The sequence below is a fragment of the Urocitellus parryii genome, chromosome 11 (assembly GCF_045843805.1).
Source record: "Urocitellus parryii isolate mUroPar1 chromosome 11, mUroPar1.hap1, whole genome shotgun sequence".
Lineage (NCBI taxonomy): Eukaryota > Metazoa > Chordata > Mammalia > Rodentia > Sciuridae > Urocitellus > Urocitellus parryii.
Genome location: NC_135541.1, coordinates 51732386 through 51745508, shown reverse-complemented (window position 1 = coordinate 51745508; position 13123 = coordinate 51732386). Strand labels below are relative to the sequence as shown.

Here is a 13123-nt window from a genome sequence, read left to right as displayed (position 1 = left end):
AAGTAATTCATAACCTGAACTGCTCAGAAGCTCAATTGAAAGGGGGAAAGAAACGCTACTTGGAGAAAACAAAAGGAAGAGCTTCTAGGATCTGAAGACTTAAAGCAATATCCTAAGGAAATTAACTTCTTGGAATTAAATGAGAAACTATTGAATATATGTTGAAGTTGCTCTGGAAAAGATAGGTCCAAGGAATTACAAACAAACAGAGGGTATGTGGAGACTAATTAAAAAGGGAGGTGTCATTGTGATAAGAGAAAATAGAGAAAATACACATGGATACACTTTTAGTTACCTGATTCAATCCCCCTCCTCATTCCTATACACCCAGGGTCTCCCCATGTTCTTGCTCCATCTAGAGGAGCCATCTAGTTTTTGGTTATTGAATCAAAGGAGAGAAACCATGTATCTGGGATAACAGTAAAAAAAACCCTGACAGTACCAAATGCTTAGGAATTTATCTTTTTGTTTTCATGCTTTCTTTCCACTCACTCTTCTGCTGCCTCAAATTACCAGTCATTGTACATATGCTGCACAAATCTTCTAATAACCTTTCTTGACTAGTTCATCTTACCCTGTTACGTATGGTCGTGTCTACACGAGGCCAGAGTTCCCAAACTGTACTGTATTATTTGGCCCCAAATATTTTCGCCCTCCAAGTTATCTGTCTACATGGAGGGCATAACTTGAGGTAAGGCATGGTGACAACCGACCAGGTGTCTCCCACTGACAGCCAGTCATGCGGCCTTGATGAGGCTCCCTTCAATGGGACTGAGCAACCTATTTGAAACAGACATTCTGATGAAATATTTTGCAAGGTAGAACCAATTTCCACACTGAGAAACTAATACCCATGCCCACATTTATTAGTTTACTCTTCCCCTAAAAAATTGTTTTCTTGTCATGTAGACACGACCTACAATAGTGTAATTATTTAAAAGGAATAAACCTGAAAACATAAAATTTATTACTAAAAAATACATAATAAATGCAGTGACCTGTGTTTTTTGCAGGACACAAAATAAAATAATAAAACTACTAAGTGAAACATTCCAATAGCATCTTGTTACCCAGATCCCCAGTTTACATAGAGCATTTGAACTTAGAAAATGAGAACAAAAGGCCCCAATTTCACACACACACACAAAAATCTTCAATGTTCTAGTGTCACTGCAGAGCACACAAAGCCTTCTACACCAAAGCCAAGAGGTCTACTGAATGATGACAGTAGGTTGATAATAGTTTTAGAAAGTGAAGTACCAGATTTCTCTTAGATTTGAACAGGCAACAACAACAAAAAAGCAATTAAAGGCTTTATAACTTTTTTTTTAAACTCTCCCAATCACTGGGCTGTGCATTCCATACTATTCTGACTCAATTTTTAACTAAATTAGCATTGATTTTCTTTCTTTTTTTGCAATATAATACTAATTTGTATGTCTATAGTCTTTATATAAAGACATCATCTGTTTTTGTTGTCAGTAGTAAAATTGGAATTTATATATTTTCTTCTGTATAAAAACCAATATTCTAAATGGCAGAATTTTTATTAAATAAAATAGTGTGTAGGAGGGCATTTAATCTCTGCTTATTTTCTTTTTTCTTTTTCTTGCTGGGAAGATTATTGCTCATTAGAAGTAATAAGTTTAGTAGTCCCATAGCAGTAACTATGTGCAAATTTTATAAACAGATTATGCCCGAGTTTAACATAAGTGAGTCCGTGAAGAAAAGGGTGAAATACTCACTTTTTATAGATTCAATAAAAACCATACTCTTTAGGTCACCAGAGAGCAGTTTTGTGTCCTAGGAGAGGCATTTTTGCCTTGCCTTAATGGCTAGAAAACAATTGGAAACACCATCCCATATGATAGAGTCAAATTCTTTCTTACTAACAATAGTTAGGCTAGATTTGATAAATAATTCACTTGCAGGTTATGGACTCTCAGAAAGCATTAAGCAATACCCATGAAAAACTATTAGGATCATTTCCCCCCACAATAGAAAGACAAATAAGTGCTGATCATCTCTCCATTCATGTATTTCATGCTTCACTACATGTGCTTAGAAATGCCAAAAAAGAAAAAAAAAAAAGTAAAACTAAAGGCAGGGGGGATATTCTTACAGAGAAATGCCAAACATACCCTGTCTAACCTTCTAGCTTCTATATGTCTAAGCAGCTGTTGTCTCCAGTCTGCAGGCATTTTACCACAGCTCTCCTCTCCCTTCACAGGGGTGGGCCTCGTCTTTATATCACTGTTATCTGATGGCTTGTCACCATAGTTACCCAAGTTATAGTCAGACGGTATTTTTTCCAAAAGAGCTGCCATAGTTGGCCTAGCTGAAACTGGCCTGGTTTGGGAGGCCCCGTAACTCTCTGTACTGTAGCTTCTCGCAGACAATGGCCTCCTCTGGGTTAGGTTTTTAACTGGAAAACTTCCCGCCTGAGCTTTCACTTCTTGATAGGAAGGATGTTCGTCTTCATACCTGCCATTCCTCTTCAGGAACTGGGACTCAGTCACTGTCACGCTGCTTTGGCGATCTAGCCCTCCCCTGTATGGAGGTCTGCCATACCTATCACTTGGTGGCAGCTCGTGAGGTTCACTGACCCTTCTAAACATGGCCATTTCTGTGGAGCTGGCCAGGGAGTCAGCTCTCCTCAAGAAGCCTGCCCTGGCTCCTTGGCTTGCAAACTGGGCATTCACCACCGCATCCTCATTAACGGACGGCTGAGAAAACGAGAACATTTGCTCCATGGGTGGGTATCCTCGGTAAGCTCTAGGACTAACCAAATCCTTGGCCATGTTTTTGGTGGACGGTGGCACATACTCCGAATTGTGCTGGAAAGGGGGCGGTATCCTCTTGTCCGCTTTGACTTCCACTGCTCCTTGAGGATTGAAGCTTTGGTCGAACTGGTAGACTTTTTTTGTCATAGAAGCTTTTTGCTGTTGTGGCCCTTTACTGCTTCCATAGGTGAGCATCTCGTCATCCAGCATTGGGACCGACTGGCTTCGAGACATACTGGACATGCCATGCTCTGGTCCCAACAGTTTATCGGGTCGTTCGTGGCTTCCTAAGTGATCACTTCCAGAAGCGTAGTTTTCTAATGGTATGTTATAAACCTTGTATGTGCCAATGTCAATCTCATCGATACTCTGTGACTTTTTGAATTTATTGGACTTTATATCTTTCATTAGTGGGGAAAGCCTCTCTGTGCTCTTGCTAATTGAAATAACACCTTTAGAAGAATCTGGGCGGCAGTGGATTTGAGAAAAGACATTACCAAGACTCCTGTTGGGGTTGGAATCATGATATTCCCATGGTACTCCTGGAGAAAAAGGACTGGGTATTTCAGTAGATTCTTTCAGATGGTCTTTCCTTTCAGGCAAAGGGCTGGTAGTGGGGGTTGTCTCTAATTTGGAAGGAAAAGCGGTCCTGTCTTCAAACGGACTAGGGGTTCTGGTCCAATTCTGCCAAGGATTGGTAGGAGGCACTTCTGTTTCTGGCGTGTGTCTGTGTGTAGACTGCTCAAGTTCCAGGGGAACACCAACAATCCTATCCTGCCTGATTAAAGGCCTGCGTCCGTGAGAAGATGTGCTTCTAGACTTGGAACTCAAGAGAGGATTATTGTTGGCATTCTCAGCTGCGGTTTCCTCGGAAACAAACCCTGTGTTGTCGTAATGGGATCCATCAGTCCAGTTGTCAGTGAAAGCATCGCTCATTGGCAGGCGGTCGGGTCTCTGTGGTAGGTTCCCTGGGGGAACAGCCTCTCGCTGGCTGAGCAATGGCTTTGCATCCAGAGGCTGTGGGAAAGATTGCGCAATCCTGTAAACACAAAGGGAAGAAGAAATATGAAAATGAGGAAGAGTTGGTTTCTGTTAAGATGAACAAGCACTGAAAGTGGGCCACCATGTCTGTTGAGCTGATCATTCATCCCTACCTGATTTAGGATTAAGATAGTATTATTTCATGTCCTCTGTGTCTCCGAAATCCACTCCTTTACCCTCTTCTTTCACTTCTTTCTAGTAATAATCACCTTCCACTACATTTTAAAATTTACTTACCTTTGAAATTTATTGTATAGCATCTCATGTCCTCTGCTAGAATGTAAACTCATGAGGGCAGAGATCTTTTTCTCTTCAGGCTAAGAAAAGGGTTTGGCACATAGTAGGCGTTAAACATGTATTTGTTGAAAGAATGAATGGATGACATGATTGTCTTCAGTGATGGCCCTCAAACCTGATTGATAAATATAATCATCTGATCCCTAGTATTTATTCCTGGAAATTCTGATTCAGTCCATTTCCAATATATTGGTTGAGAACACTTTTCTTAACAATTATTGATATAAGTGATGGATTCAAAATGTCTTCAAATAAGGCCAGGTCTTGAAGATGCTAATACTATTGTTGAAGTATCAAGCACATTCAGGTATCTCTTTTTAGAATGTGAAGTATGACTTTGTGTCACTGGCAAATTTATAACAGTGAGTGTCTCTAGTATATCTTTAGTATATGTTCCTCTTTCTGACTTTATTTAAAACCATTTGCACACCAATAATATCGAATTATATATAAAATCAATATTTTACTGGGGATTGAACTCAGGGGCACTTGACCACTTGAACACTGAGCCACATCCCCTGCCCTATTTTGTATTTTATTTAGTGTCTCACTAAGTTGCTTAGCACCTTGCTGTTGCTGGGCTCGGCTAAATAATGCATATTTTATTAATAAAGGAAAAGATTTTGTGGGCTTCTCTTAACTGGAAAAAATGTGCATTTAGAAAGCATGTTCTAAAACTACTTTGATTAATATAAGCTCCCATAAAAACTTAGAGTTAAGATTTTTTAATCACGGTCATTGATGAAGAGAAATAATCATTGATGAATTACTAAAGAAGGCATTGCCAAGAGGGAGCACATTAGCAGTAAAACAGGAGTAAAGGTTTTGACTACCTAGATCATATGACAACTTTTGTTACTTTTAGTATAAAACTGTAGCCATAAATTATAAAACTGAGCAATTAGAAGGCAAATACTCCTTCACTGAGTCATTTTATTATGCAGTGTGGCTTTTGTTTCTTTCATCTGTAAAATGGGAGTAATAAAGAGTGGGAGTCATTTTGCAGAGCTTAAGTACTTTTACAGGCATCCTAACTTCAGGTGATGATAAATGATGATGGTGATGGTAATGATGATGTCAACGAAGGAAACTGATGAAATATTTACTCTGTGCCAGGCACATAGTGCTTCACATGCATCTTATGTTAGCTAATAACATCATTTTGGATGGCAAATTGTCCACATGCTTCATAAACATGTGTTGGCCAAACAGAATTTTTGACTATTAAGTTTTCTAGTTCTACCATGTCATCATGTTAATTTCCTACCATCACCCCCTTAATCAGCAGTCTCACCCTGTAAGATGGATTCATTTGCTCTTGGAAGTCCCAGGTGAACTACATTTGCTTACCTGCCCCATTCTGTCTTCTATACCACTCATGTGTTGAATACAATTCCAAAATTATGAAGATTCCATTAAAAAAAAAGTTGCTGGAAATAAGCGATTGGGAACAGAAAAGTGGGAATTCTCAACACACCTGTTACCCCACAAAGAATTATGAACTGCATCTTTAGCTGTTGTCTGCAAGGACCCCACTTTAACCCGGGTGTTAGAGGATCCTGAGGAAGCCTGGGAAGGCGAGTAGTCTGAGTAAGTGCCTGAGGAAACACTGTTATTCAGACAGTGAGTTTTGTCAACTTCAGACTCATCAGTTGATTCTGAAATTTAAAGGGAAACATGTTATAATGCTACGAACATTGATAAACACAAACACAGAAAAGTAAGTAGGAAAAACAAATTCTATACTGATTAATGTTAGAATATATATTTATAAAATAATTTTAATAGACTATGGCATATCATAATGTACAACTGGTGATTCATCATGCACATGCATTTGTCGCATATTTTCCACATCAGCTTCATGATGTTACCTTTTTTGTCCTTCCCTAGCAGAACAAGTTTGGGTGGGTACAGAGGGGTCTCAGCTAATGAAGGGTGAAGCTCCCCAATCCTCATTTCATTAGCTGGATGAACAAAAGAATCCTGAGAGATATAATAATACAGGACAAGGAAAGTAAACATTGAAACAATGGTTAACCAAGATGGCAATAGCTTTATTTGGCTCAGATAAAAAAAAAAATGTGACTCTAGAATTTAATTGACTATGGGGCATTGGGAAAAAATGAACCATTATGTATCTCTGAGTTGAGCACTCTTTTATTCATCAGGCATAAGTTTGACTGCTGTTTTTAAGGCTGGCACTGTGCAAAGAACTGTAGAGTTTCCAAAGAAAGACAAAATGTGGCCCTCTGAGAGTTTGCAATCTACCTGGGGAGATGAGATACAACTCATTTTAACACTGTACTGAATTTTAAGGTCTACACGAGTAGTAAGATCCATACATATATATGATATATACACATGTAAGACATATAACAGATGAATGCTCTAAGAGTTCTAAGGGAAAGGGATATCATTGACCAACAGGATTTTTTTTTTTTGGTCATCCCTTGCCATATGAATGTGCCCTAGGGTCCTATATAACCTACTTTTTCTGCCACTCTCCCTCTTAATTGCTGCTGTTTCTTGGGTGAGTATCTCCTCCACTGCTCTTGTCCTGCTATGCCTTCTTTCTAAGTTTTCTAGTTTTCTGGTGACCAATGTGGTCTGCTAACTCTTCATTCTATATCCATTAATTGAGTGTAATGCAGTTCAATGGACAAGAACATAATTTTGTAACGACAAATGAACACGTAAAAAAACTTACAAATTTTAAACTTCAGTAATTCAGACTTTAAAAAATATTTTTTAGTTGTAGATGGAAAGATGGACATAATACCTTTATTTAATTTATTTGTTTTTATGTGGTGCTGTGGATTGAACTGAGTGCTTCACATATGTGAGGCAAGCGCTCTACCATGGAGCCACAACCCCAGCCAGTAATTCAAATTTTTACTCCCACTTAACCAGGTAGTGGAAGCATTAGGCAAGGCAGAATGCCAAATGCTTACTTTCTTCTAGATGTGAAAATACCATAAATAAGTACTGATAAAAATCTATGCATGGCAGCTATCTTTATGTATCCTTTGCTTAAAATTAATGTTAATTCAAGTTCAAAATTTTTTGGTTGTTTCATATTTTTAATATCTTATTATTTTGGAACATTGACAACCTTAGAAACATTTTATTTAATCATAGAAAGAATATATTTGAAGACAAAAATATTAGAAATTAAAAAATCTTTCCCATAAATAATTGGTTGTTTTAATGAACAGCCAGAGACTCTTATTATGACTTTCATCTATTGCCAAGGACTCCACAGAGACAGGCTTAGGTCTTTGGGTTTTGCAGCAATACAAATCCATTTCTTTAACTAATGCTTAAGTTCTGTCATTTAAATTTTGTTTGTTTGTTTGTATGGGAATATTTGCCTGTAATAAAACAGGGTATATCTAACGTGTTAATTTTTAAAAAGGAATATTGCAATAGAAGACAGAAAGACCATTTAGTTACCCTTTCATTGTCTTGCGGCAGATTCTGAGAACAAACTCAGGCCTACACATACAATAGACAAAGACCCAGCATTGGAGCATGATTCCTCTGGCTTCCAGGCCAGAGATCTTCCCCTACAGTGTGTTACCTCCCCGTGCGGGAACATTAAGGACTTAAAAAGAAGAGTCAGATTAGAAGAGAGATAGGAAATAGAGTGGGGTTGATGAAAATACTGGGGCTTAAGAGAGAAACCTATATTTTTATGGATTTTGAAAATAATCTCATAAAATCAGCATAAAATATTTTTTTTTCTTTTATACCCTGCTTTTATTAGACTAATCAAACCACAGAGGGAAGTACTCTATTACAGGGATTTTACTGACATGTAAACAAAACAACTAACATTTCCTAGAGTCAGTCCAGTCTTTTTGATAAAGTTTGAAGGTGTCACAATAAAGAATAAACACCTTTATATACCTACAGAGCAGTTTATAAGAAGAAGGTATAAGCCTGAGAAACAGCACCATGAAAGGCATAAAATATGTTGATTTGTCAAAAAATTTCAGGTACAAGGTGTCATATTTCCATCTTATTCCTATTTTACCATTTATTAATCAGGTTATCTAGGGCAAGTTAGTGTACTTCTCTGGACCTTATTCAATTCATCAGTAATATGAAGGTACTAGATATTAGGAACTGGTGCTAATTTCTATCTAGAAATAACAAGTTTATGAATGTAAAGGTAACTTATTTGAGTGAAATAATGACTTAAAAAGTAAATATTTTTATGATACCTAATACAAGCATAGGAATTTTGTTTCAATCAAAAATATGTAAATAAATAAAATAAAGACACAAAAAGCATACCAAATAGTTGTACAAGCACAGAACATTAGCATAACTAAGGGTTTAACTTTCTCATTCTTATGTCCTATACATTCAATACTCAACTCATCTTGTTTGTATAGATAAACTTTCAAACTTGTATCCCCAAATCATGACCAGAATTCTGCATAAAGTAGGTATGGTCTGACTCAGGTATACTTTTCTGACCCTGCTCAAGAATTTCTGTTGTGAAGCAAGATGAATCTTAGTGGCCAGGAAAATAGTATGATTATCAACTAGGGGTGAACTTGCATCTCTTCTTTAGAGTTTTCTGACTCTCCATGTGAGAGGATGACACTGCTGAAGCAAGATTGATAAATGTTGCTAATCCAGGAAAATGTTCTTATTTGTATGAACAAAGTGGGTGTGGTGGTGGTGGTGGTGATGATGATGATGATGATGACAGTGATGTTCCTTTAGTGATGGAGCATAGATTATATATCTGCAATTGTGCTTTTATATTTGTATTATAATTATATAAGTATAAAATTTATCTCTCAATTTCTTTAAAAGACAACCTTGTTTTTAATTATGTGTTATTTAAAAATATTTTTCATTATCTTTGTTTTACAGAAAAGCAAATGGAGGCACAGAAAGGTAGAGTTATAATTCCAAGTTGCAACATTAAGAAGTGATAGAGCTAGGATTTGAACTGGATCTGTCCAACTTCATGGTGTTCTATAGGATATTGTGTTCACCATATTGTCTATCCTAAGAAAAGCTCATTTATCAAATGGGTTTTAGAGACCAAAGTTAACTGTCCAATAAAGGGAATGAGTCTTTGCATTTGCCTCTTGAAATTCTTTTATAGAGGCTAGGGAAATCAAGTGCTTTTTGGAGAAGCTGAATGATGTTTGGGGGCTACTTGGAAGTTATTGGTAAGCAGTCAGATTTATCAGGAGTTTCATTATAAGGACATTGAACCATATTTCCTTCTGGTGAGGAGATAGAAATGGAGAGGAATGAAAAGGTAAAATTTCATTTTTTATTGCACTGCCTATCCACTGTTCAAATTTTGTCTATTACTGTCATAGAGAAAATGGTTGAAGGCAGATATCAAAGGGAAAAAAGTTCCTTTCTGAGCTTTTGAGAGTCCAGGTATAGTATTAATAAAGGCAATTCAAGAAAAATTTCAAGGGTAGTTGACTATTTTCTACTTTTGGGAGAAAGATAAGGTTGCTCTATAGAAGAAAATTGGACTGAGTATCCTAACAAAGGGAAAATTTCAGAACATATTTGATTATGGTAGACTTGGTGAACAGGTGTCAGGTAGGGACCTGCAGAGGATTAACAGCATATGGGGCAAAGATTGGCACATAATTCTTTTGAGGAATGGGAATTATCATTTACTGTAGCCTTTCTCTGTGTCAAGAACTATGCTTGGAGTTGTGCATAAATGCATAGTATCATCTGATTTCATCTCTGCAAAATATGTAAAAGGGTGATTTTATTATCTGTATTTTTTAAAGATGAAGAAACCAAGGCTCAGGAAGGTTTTAATGATTTGACTTGTCAAGGTCATATAATCAGTAGCAAGGTCAATCCAGGATTTCAATTCATGTCTGCTAGACTTAAAAGTCCCTACTCTTTGGTTCCCAAACTGTGTTCTGAGGCATCCTAGGGTGCCACTGATAATTAACTGGGATATCGTGGATTATATTAGATGTCTGAGGGAAACAAAGCAATATTTGACATCCGTCACACAGTGCAAACTGCCAGCTCAAGCAGCTCTCAGTTTCAACATGAGATTGCACAATCTATTTGATGACAATCCTTGTGAAGATGGATTTTGGATGGGTTCGGTGATCAAAATGTATGTGCTGCTTGCAAATCATTGTGAAACAGAAATTAGTCATGGTGTCCAATATATTTCCCATGTTTGAGAAAGTAGGTAATGTCTAATGGGTGCATGCATTTCAATAATATTTTGGTTTTGCCTACCTAAGAGTGAGATAAAAATATCTTTTTACTCAGTTTATGTACATTATTTTTCAATTTTCCACTACTAAGGAAGGCATAAGTATCAATTAAGTTGTATAACTACTTAAGTGGAACCATTATGTGTTTATTTATTTATTTTTGGCTGAGGATTGAACCCAGTGCCTCCCACATGCTAGGCAAGCACTCCACCACTAAGCCACAACCCCAGCCACTATGTGTGTGTGTGTGTGTGTTTTTTTTTTTTTTTTTTTTGGTTTAGGGTCTCTGTAACAAGATTACTGAAATGCTATGGACATTCATATACCAACAGTGTACTTAACACACAGGTGATAAAGCATGAATAGGTAAGGCAGCCAACAATCAACAAATAATTAATTCAGGAAAAACATCAGAAACTGTTTTTGACATTAGTAACTAATTCAAAGTGGTTGGACAGACAGACATGTTAACAAATTTGTGATAGTATATGACTATACCAATCATTAATTTATTGTGTTCCTATACTGTACTAGGCACTACTGTGCTAGATACTGGAAATTTAGATACTCCTCAACTAATGCTGGGTTTGTATCCCAATAAGTTGAAAATATCATTAAGTCACAGTGCATTTAAAACTGACCTGCCAAACATCATAGCTTAACAACACAGTACCCTGTAGAGTGTAAGTTTTTACACTTACAATCTTGTGGCTGACTGAAAGCTGTGTCTTGCTGCTGCTTCTCAGTGTTACAAGAGAATATCATAGCACACAATGCTAGCACAGGTAAAAATGAAAAGTAAAAATTCAAAGTGTGGTTTCTGCTGAATGCATATTGCTTTTGCACCATCATACAGTTGAAAGATCCTAAGTTGAACCATCACAAGTCAAGGATCTTCTGTATAGTGGATGCACAAGACAGACATGGTCCCTGTCCTCATGAAATTCAGTCTGAATTCAATAAGCAAAATAATCATAAACATTTCATTCTGTTTAATGCAAATAAATAGGGTAATGTGATAGAGAAAAATCAGAGAGTCTAACTGACCAGGGTTATCAGGGAAGGCTTCCTGTTCAGGGGAACTTTAAGCTGAAACTTGAAAGTAGAGGAGGGCTAGCCATATAAAGAGCTGGAGAGAATCTAAATGCAATCTCCAGAGGCATTTTGTAAAGAATAAATGGGAGGACAGGGAACCTATATGTCTACCTGCTCTCCTTATTCTTTAGGCTCTCCTGGCTAGCATAGCACATGTTAAAACTCTTGGCATACAATTCCCCTTTTCTCTCTCTTTCCCTCCCATCTCTGGAAAGAGACCCTGATTGTTATAAAAAACTACATAAAAGAGGTTGTGAGGGGAATTGGAAGGAAAAACAAGGAGAGAAATGAATTACAGTAGATGGGATAGAAAGAGAAGGTGGGGCGGGGGAGGGGGATAGTAGAGGATAGGAAAGGTAGCAGAATACAACAGTTACTAGTATGGCATTATGTAAAAAGGTGAATGTGTAACCGATGTGATTCTGCAATCTGTATTTGGGGTAAAAATGGGAGTTCATAACTCACTTGAAACTAATGTTTGAAATATGATATGTCAAGAGCTTTGTAAGGTTTTGAATAACCAATAAAAAAAAAAATAAAAAAACTCTTGGCATAGAGTTGCCAAATAAAAAAGAGGAATAAATATTGATTTATTTGTCCCTCTACTCAACTGCATTTGTTATCAATATACCTTGCCTATTTCTTTCTGTGTTTGCTTCTGGTTCTGCCTACCTCTACTCTTGATTCTTCATTCTTTTGAAAGACCACTGGCAAGGCAACAAGGAGGTGGGAACAAGGTAATCCAAGAAACTGATGGTTTTGTAAATAGGTTATAAATTACCAGACTGCAGAACAGAGGTGAGGACTTAAAGGGATCTATTCAGGTGAAATGTACAGGCTTTGGCAAATTATTTGGGACAAGGAGTGGAGAGAAAGAAGGAAAAAGAAATCAGGACACTTCTCAAATTTCTAAGTTCAAAGAATTCATAGATAATGGTGCCAGCTGAGATAAAGATTGAGAATACAGGAATGGAAGTGAGTTTGGAAAGGAAACATTTAATTTTGGAATTGTTCACCTGTGGAACAATTTTAAGATTTATTATCTATACTACTCTGTAGGATTATTATTAAGTTCATGACCAAAGCCATCTCTTCTCTGTATCACGTTAATCCCAAATCAAGCAATTTTAGGAGCTTCTTATTGTTGTTGTAAATTTACTCAGTTTACAGGTTTCATGACTACATAGTTACCTTGATATTAGGCTGTGACTACATACGATTTAAATACACAACATACATGTGCATATTTAATGTGCACTTGCTAAATATTGACTTCTTCACATTATATATTGTAATATCTTAGAGGTGAAAGAAAAGTTTCTTGCTTTGCTATAACGTAATATTTTGGAAAAAAGAAAATACAATGATACTTATAAGAAAAAAGCAATGCAAACAAATACTCAAGACATTTTCTTCTTTAGATTTCCAGCTATATTCCCCTCTTCCAAGGAAGACTGTTACCTCTGCTGTCAGATGTGCATATTATAGTTATTTTTGCTCAATATCTTCCCTTTACCTCTCTTTTTCATGGTAAAACCCAATCTTTAGTATGCATTCAGCCCTAACTTAGAGCATTATATTCTCCACCATACAACCAATCATGTGATCATACTTTATATAATATGTTCTCTTATCATTTATGTGTGTTAAGTTTATCTAGCTGGACTT

General features: G+C 36.8%; 1 protein-coding gene across 2 annotated transcripts in view; it reads right to left on the bottom strand.

The window, feature by feature from the left end:
• The window catches only part of Lrrc7 (leucine rich repeat containing 7), a 420763-nt gene that overhangs the window by 73964 nt on the left and 333676 nt on the right, over nucleotides 1–13123 (bottom strand). For both annotated transcript variants that reach the window (XM_077791099.1, XM_077791100.1), the window contains exons 18-20: nucleotides 5996–6107; nucleotides 5599–5779; nucleotides 2142–3822 (exon numbers count right to left, since the gene is read on the bottom strand). In XM_077791099.1, coding sequence (XP_077647225.1) covers nucleotides 2142–3822; nucleotides 5599–5779; nucleotides 5996–6107 — 1974 coding nt within the window. The remainder of the gene's footprint in view (nucleotides 1–2141; nucleotides 3823–5598; nucleotides 5780–5995; nucleotides 6108–13123) is intronic.